This window comes from Lepidochelys kempii, chromosome 2 (assembly GCF_965140265.1).
Source record: "Lepidochelys kempii isolate rLepKem1 chromosome 2, rLepKem1.hap2, whole genome shotgun sequence".
Lineage (NCBI taxonomy): Eukaryota > Metazoa > Chordata > Testudines > Cheloniidae > Lepidochelys > Lepidochelys kempii.
Window position 1 is genome coordinate 149,587,950 of NC_133257.1, and position 6,832 is coordinate 149,594,781.

The 6,832-nt window shown below is 38.8% G+C and overlaps 1 protein-coding gene across 1 annotated transcript; it reads right to left on the reverse strand.

Moving 5' to 3' along the window:
* Positions 1–1,545: 1,545 nt before the first annotated feature.
* Positions 1,546–6,558, reverse strand: IRX4 (iroquois homeobox 4). Its single transcript, XM_073329471.1, has 5 exons — positions 6,502–6,558; positions 5,508–5,759; positions 4,358–4,464; positions 2,563–2,876; positions 1,546–2,273 (listed from the first exon to the last, which is right to left on the reverse strand). Exons 1-5 carry the CDS (start codon positions 6,544–6,546, stop codon positions 1,546–1,548), a joined length of 1,446 nt encoding a protein of 481 aa, XP_073185572.1. The 5' UTR covers positions 6,547–6,558.
* Between the last annotated feature and the right edge of the window lie 274 nt (positions 6,559–6,832).

Below are 6,832 nucleotides of genomic sequence, written 5' to 3' on the forward strand. Positions count from 1 at the left end.
GTTTCTACTCCACGATTGAAAGGGAAATGTTTAAAACGCTTGTTATTTAACTGGTAAATTGGCAGCGAGACCTCCTGAAGCACACGGAGAACGAGCTTTTTCTCTTGGCTGCACTCTATTTAATGTCAAAACGGTAAAGCATCTGTCCTGAAGTGCTGAAATATTCATGGAGAATCAACGATTCTTCATACTATCAGAGAAGCTTGAAGCTAAAACGGTTCTTTAAAATATCAAATTTTCCATGTGAATCAATTGCTTCGCACTCATAAAAAGAGACTCCCCTGCCACAACGGCAAACACTGGGTCCCGGGGTGATTTTCTCCAGCCTACTCTCCAAGATCCCACCTCCCCCTTCTCAGGTTTATGCGGCGTACACTGTCTACCCTTAGTGGGCAGCTGGAGTCTACTTTTTTCTCTTCTTCTATTTTCTCCCCCTTTATTTCAGCAAATCTAGAGCACAACTACACTTCCCTCTCCTTTCATATCTATCTATCTATTTATCTAATATTGTTTTAAAGTATGAACATTTAACTCCTGTTATTGTTTTTCTTTCCCCCCTCCTTTCTCGGGTGACAACTGTCAAACTCAACAAATGTAATGATGGATGGCCCTGTGTTTCTCTAGCAGAGAAGGGCTCTTGAGACTGGACATCCATATTCCAGTGTAACACACAGTATTCATTAACACGGCGTTCTTTAACAGAGTACAACCAGGTAAATGTAGTGTTGTACTTAAAAGCATAACAATAACTATCTGTTTAAAGGCGAAATCTTAGACCGTTATTTGCTCAAGGATCTCCGAGTTTAGAACCTCCTGGATTCCTTCACATACACAGAAAGAGAAAAAAATAAGGCCCAATGAAAAAGTATCAATATTTATGATTTAAATAAATTTGTTTGCAGTTATGCTAATGATTTATTGACATTTTCATGAACTTTTTCTAGTATTAATGCAATCATCTTGACATTTCTTTAAATTACTAGAACATCTATGAACACATTCTAAAACTGGAACATATTTATTTTGTAATGCAAAACGCCACCACTAATTTTTACTTCTGAAACAGACAATTTATTGGAGTGAACATACTTTTTAAACATGTTTGTCAAGGTAAATTTGTGCAATAGTGTAAACTTGGTATAAGTGCCGTTTGTGAATTATATGATAACAATGAAATCAGAAGGAAAAAATCTGAAAAGTCTTTATAACTAATATTGGCATGCCTTAAATTAAATATCTGAATTTAAATTTCTCGTTTGTAAACTTTTGGATGTAAACTTTTAAGTACGCCTACACTATAGTACGTGCTTTTAGACATGGAGTTAAATTATTTTTACGACATTGATCCCTTAAAGTCGCTGCCAACAGAAATTCTTCAAAACAGCAATGAGTAAAGTCTGCCCGTTTAATTAAGCAAACTGAACGTTAAATCGTTATCTTTGTTATTTTTAAAAAAATTATATTTAAATTTAAATTCTTCCAAATCTCTTTTCAGTGTATCCCACTCTTCAGGTGTTAGAAAGTTCTTTGCCACTTGGGATGTTGTTAAGAACAAAACATTTTGCTTCCTGATTTGGGAAATGCAAGAAATTCTTTATTTGAGTCCTGGTGGGATAAGTTTGACAGTTGGCCTTTGAGCACGTTAGTACTGTTCCCAATTGAGCGTCCTAAAGATCCCGTTTCCAGAATAGCCCCTTTGGTGGTAGCCCAGGAAACTGTTGTGTTGCTCAAAGCTTGGTTCAAAGTACTGTGTCTGAATATGGGGTCATGAAACACCCCATCCACCCAGTTCCTGAGATTGGTGACTGGGGAATCCTGATGTCTGTCAATGACACTAACAGGAGCAGAAACTGCAACGGAGGAGGAGACTCCTTGGCGTTTCAGCATGCAGGAAGGATACTCAGTTTGGTTTAGAGAAGTGGCAGTGTGAGCTAAGGACCAAATCCTGGGTTTTGTCTCCAATATTTGTTGCCCCTGCTGAAAACACATTTTGGACTCACAGCTTCTCTGTCTTACATTGGTTAAGTCTTGCTCACATTCGTCCACCACATTCTTGAGACAGTTTTTAGCCCTCTCCAGGTCTTCTTCAATGGTGGCCGCCGGGATCGGCTTCTTTAGAGAAGGCTCCTTGCAATGATTAGTAGCACTTATCTGGTTGCTCTCCAGGTGCTGGAAGGGCTGTTTCAATTCGCATTCTGAGCTCTCCGACTCAATGGGGTCAAAGTCATCCAAATCACTCAGTTCCAGCTCTTTTTCTTCTTTGCTAGTGGCCTCTGCAGGAATGGGAAAACAGTAAACCATACGGAATAAATAGCACCGCAGTGCTTCTTTAAAGTAATAGCATCTCTAAAGATCCGAAGTACTGTTTAAAAGGGTGTTCCTAATAAAGACTACAACTGCAATTCTGTAGGTATGTTTCTAGGCTATGTGCAATTCATACGTATATCCTACCCACTCATGCAACAACATTCATGATAAAAACAGTCAAAGGGGAAACTGAAAACTGATCTGGCTACTCTAGAATTCTGCTTGTTAATTGTAAATGTATATATAATAAGATACCATCGTTTTTCTCGTTCTTCATATTGTCTTCCTGTGACTCTTCCTCCTCTTCCTCTTCGTAGGATCTCTTCTCATCGGAACACTTGTTCCTTGGAGGCCAGGTCATCTTGTTCTCCTTTTTCAGCCTCCTCCTGGCATTGGCGAACCAGGTGGAGACCTGGGTGAGGGTCATTTTGGTGATGATGGCCAGCATGATCTTCTCGCCTTTGGTGGGGTAGGGGTTCTTCCTGTGCTCCTGCAGCCAGGCCTTCAGCGTACTGGTGGTTTCACGAGTTGCGTTTTTTCTTCGGGTGCCTCCGTCCATGGTGCCATATCTGTAGTTCACAAGACATAAATCACACCATATGAAGATCATGTCAAAGATAGAGCGAGGTGGTCTTTGGGCACCTGATCCAAAGCCCACTGAAGCCAAAAGAAAGATACATGGGGCTTGGATCAGGTCCTAGGAGAGACCATTAGTGGTACCTTCTTCTAGCACTAATCAGTGTGGAAGAATACTGTATCAAAACCTAAGGGGCCGTAAAAGGCTTTTAGTAATGATTTACCCCAACAATTCAGTAGTAAGAAAGAAGCAATGATAACATACCATTTTAAAATGAGGAGTACTGGGCATACGGAATGTTTTAATTCAATTATACAATAACCTTTGAAGAACAAATAGAAAAGAAAATGTCTGTTTTTATTCAGGTAAATTGCAAAGTCCATTTTAACAACTTGTGTGACAGAAACATCTTAGAAACGCACAGACCCGCACACAAAAGTTCTGCTTTTCAGCTGTTTGATAAATCCTGCTCAAATAAAATAAATTTAAGTGACCTCAGGGTGTAACTGTTAACAGAAATATATTTCCTCCTTATTCCTTTTATTAGTAATCTCTCCTACCCTTTTGTTCCTGAAATTGTAAAAACGTGACGCAGAAGACACTGGACTGCACCTGAATATTTAATGCACATCATCCAGGAAAGGTCATCGGCACCCAGTGGGCTTAAAAGGTTGAGATGGTTTAAGTGGTTTTGTGCTGTTTTAAAACTAATAAACATACCGAAGATAAAAGGGCTGTTCAATTTAAGGCACTATAGGAAAAGCTAATTAATACAAAAAAAAAATTGACTAGTGGAAAGTATAGCTCCTTGAAAAGTAAAGGACCAGGTGCTGGGTTGGGAGAACAATGTGTTTAAACATATACTTAGAAAAAGTTTCTACAGAATATGATGAGAGAACCAAGATAAAGTGGTATGATCTCTTCAAGTACTGCCAAGGTATATAGGCCTCATTATTTGAGTTTTTCAAAGCTACTCCCATTTGTTAAAACATTCAGTTTACTACGGTAGAATAATGAAATGGATTGAATTACAAGCAGGAAAGGGGGACGTAGTGTATTTGATACATAGTTTGCTAAAGTCAGAAGTCATTCACAGGGTTACTCATGTAGCCCTGCAACACTGCTCAGTGCTGACAAACACAAATGTGTGGCTATTTAGCCAGTCCCTCTCTCTCTCCACCGCCCCTCCCCTCCATGTTTAATTTAGAGACTAAGAGTCAACATTCAGAATAAAGCTTTGGTTTTTACTACACTGTTTAAGCAGCCTGCCCAGTAGGTCCCTCTTCAGTCTCCAGGTAATGTACAAATGTAAGGTTTGTCAAAGGACAAAGGTAGGCTTCCATTTTGTCTAATTATTTATATACCTTGATTAATAATTCCTTGTTAAACGGGCACAGTGTTTCACTGTTTAAAATGTCTCCTGCTTAGGAAAAATCACTCTTCGTTACATGTATTTAATTGTTTGTTTCTTACCTGTCATATTGATACTGACTGAGTGTGTGATCGTAGGGATAGTAGGCAGCCGCCTGGGTAATGCCCGCATGCGCAGATCCAGTCCCATCCTTCGCGTCGAAACTGTTCTGTAACACAAAATCGAGTGTGTCCTTTCACCAATTCCCACTCCCAGGCCCGTCGCCCAGTCTCTCTCCTTAGAAGTAGTTAAGGGAAGTGAATTGACTTGTTACATTTGACCATAAATGTAACACAAATGTTACAATGCTGCTATGGAATATATTGTTTTCCACAGCAGTTTGGTTCCAAAACAATTGCCTCGTATTTGACTATAATTAACCTGTTTCCCTTCTTCTTAACAAGTATTCTCCTAACCGAAATAACTAAGAAAAGCTTAATTCATAGTTTCTTTCTCTACAGAACCGAGAGCAGATTTCATTTATTAACATTATAAAACAATGACCTAGAAAGTGACAACAAGCGTTTAAACTTTTAATGACATCTTGGCTATTCACAACTATTTCCTTTAATTAATCAGAAATACAATATGCAAAGGAAATGAAAGATGAATGGCAACTTACTGCTGTGGTCTTACAGTAAGATATTTTGGCTGAGGCAAAGGTCTAGAATTTCAGCAGTCAGTGAAATCAATACACACATTAACCCATGCTATAATGATGCCAAAGAAAAAGCTCATTCCAAGGTATATCGATTGTTCTGCACCTCTGTATATGCAACTTTGAACTACCAACCTATCTATATCGTTCATTCTAGTGTCGTTCATCAGATTCACAGAACTGTCTTTTAACTGTAGTATCATGTAACTGTTAAGCATACTTTAATATTAGAGAGAGTTAAAAGGCAGAGCTATGCGTCGATAGTTAGAAAACAGGCTTACGTAAAGAACTACATGTATTTAGATATTTAGTAGAGCTACTTAAACTGGTCTCTGTCCTGAAAACATGACTGACTTAGTATAGCAATCTAAACATAACAGCACGTGAATTTTAGTCTTAGTGAACAGTTCCAATTCAGAAGAGAGGGGAGAGCACAGATTTCCTCTGGGGACTCTAACACGCAAGCCAAGAAGCGAGAAGATATGTTTTCGTTAATCTTTTGAGCTGGGATTTGTTTTACTAATGAGTGACAAGAAGATTCTAGGATTGCTTACCAAAGAATAGAAGGCAGAAGCTTCAGTACCATAGGTAACATAGTTTCCATAGCCCTGGGTACTTGTGTAAGGATTTCCATAGACTCCTAAGGCAGCTGCAGAATTGAGCTCATGTCTGGCTGTGGCTAACAGCCTGCTTTCGTATACAGGACAATAGACTGGGGTCTGAGCCGGGGCTGCAGCGCCTGAATCTGTCAGAGTCCTGCCACTAGACTCACAGCAAGTTGTCAGAGAATTGGTGGTCATCAGGAACTAAGGGAAAAGAGGAAAACTTTTTAAAACCTGCAGCTAAATTTTCACATTTGTTTCCTTTCAAGACAGAGGAAATGAAGGTTTCGGGAAATGTACAGATTAGATATTTTATCAATTAAAAAAGGAAGACAAAACTCTAAGCGTTTAATGAAAATCTCTACAAAGGGGCGGCTACGTCAGGTTTACAGGCTGCTTACATTAAATGCTTTTAAAAGTAACTTTTAAAATGGATTGTACAAAGTGTTGATATCATTTGTCTTCACTTGCAGCACAATGCTCCCCATCTGCGTTTTTAAACCTTTTTTTTCTAAATCACTCATGCATATTTATTTTGACTGCAGATTTGTAACAGCCCTACATACATCTATTATTAACCTGCGGGTTTCAAATATCCCATTATGTTTCTACAATAGATATTTCAGTAATTTCCCTTTTAAGTGTGTAAATAGTAAACCTAATCCGGAAGATAAAATATTATTCCTGGAGTGTTTCCATGCCCCTTCTCCTTTCCTCTCGCCTTCTCCGCCCCTCCAGTCTCCCCATAACACCCTAAATACTGTATGCTCCTTTCATTTTACAAATATGCCCACAAACTTAAATATCTTATAAACAGACTGAGTGCTTAACCAATTTCACGCTTTCACATACTATAAGGGAACACTGCAGCTTTTATCACTGAACGGTAGAAATCAATAATGACTGAAATTCAATCAATTAACGTTTGCGGACAATAGAGTCTTACCTGGGGTGCAGAAGAGTAAGGGTATCCAAACTGAGGATATGACATGGTACAGAGGATCCCAGTTATCTAGAAACAAGGAGAGACGTCTGATCTGCACGCTATTGCAGCCTTGCTCTGCTCTGTTGTACCAATTGATTGGTAACCACAGGTTCCTAGATGCTTATAGGACGAAGCAGAATACCATATTTAATTTACCTACATGAATCTTAAACTTTTTTTAACTGAAAAACATGTATGATGAAAGTAGCATCTTTTCTACAGCTGCAAACTAGAAGTAATTTCTACAAGTGGACTCAGAGATTGACAAACGTGGCGACAGAAATAAATATTT

Bases quoted from the DNA above. Each gene is read 5' to 3' on its own strand.
- IRX4 (XM_073329471.1), bottom strand. From the start codon at position 6,546: ATGTCATATCCTCAGTTTGGATACCCTTACTCTTCTGCACCCCAG. The intron at 5,760-6,501 runs GTAAGACTCTAT...CTTTTCCCTTAG, and splicing joins CTTACTCTTCTGCACCCCAG to TTCCTGATGACCACCAATTC. The intron at 4,465-5,507 runs GTAAGCAATCCT...TTTGTGTTACAG, and splicing joins CTTCTGCCTTCTATTCTTTG to AACAGTTTCGACGCGAAGGA.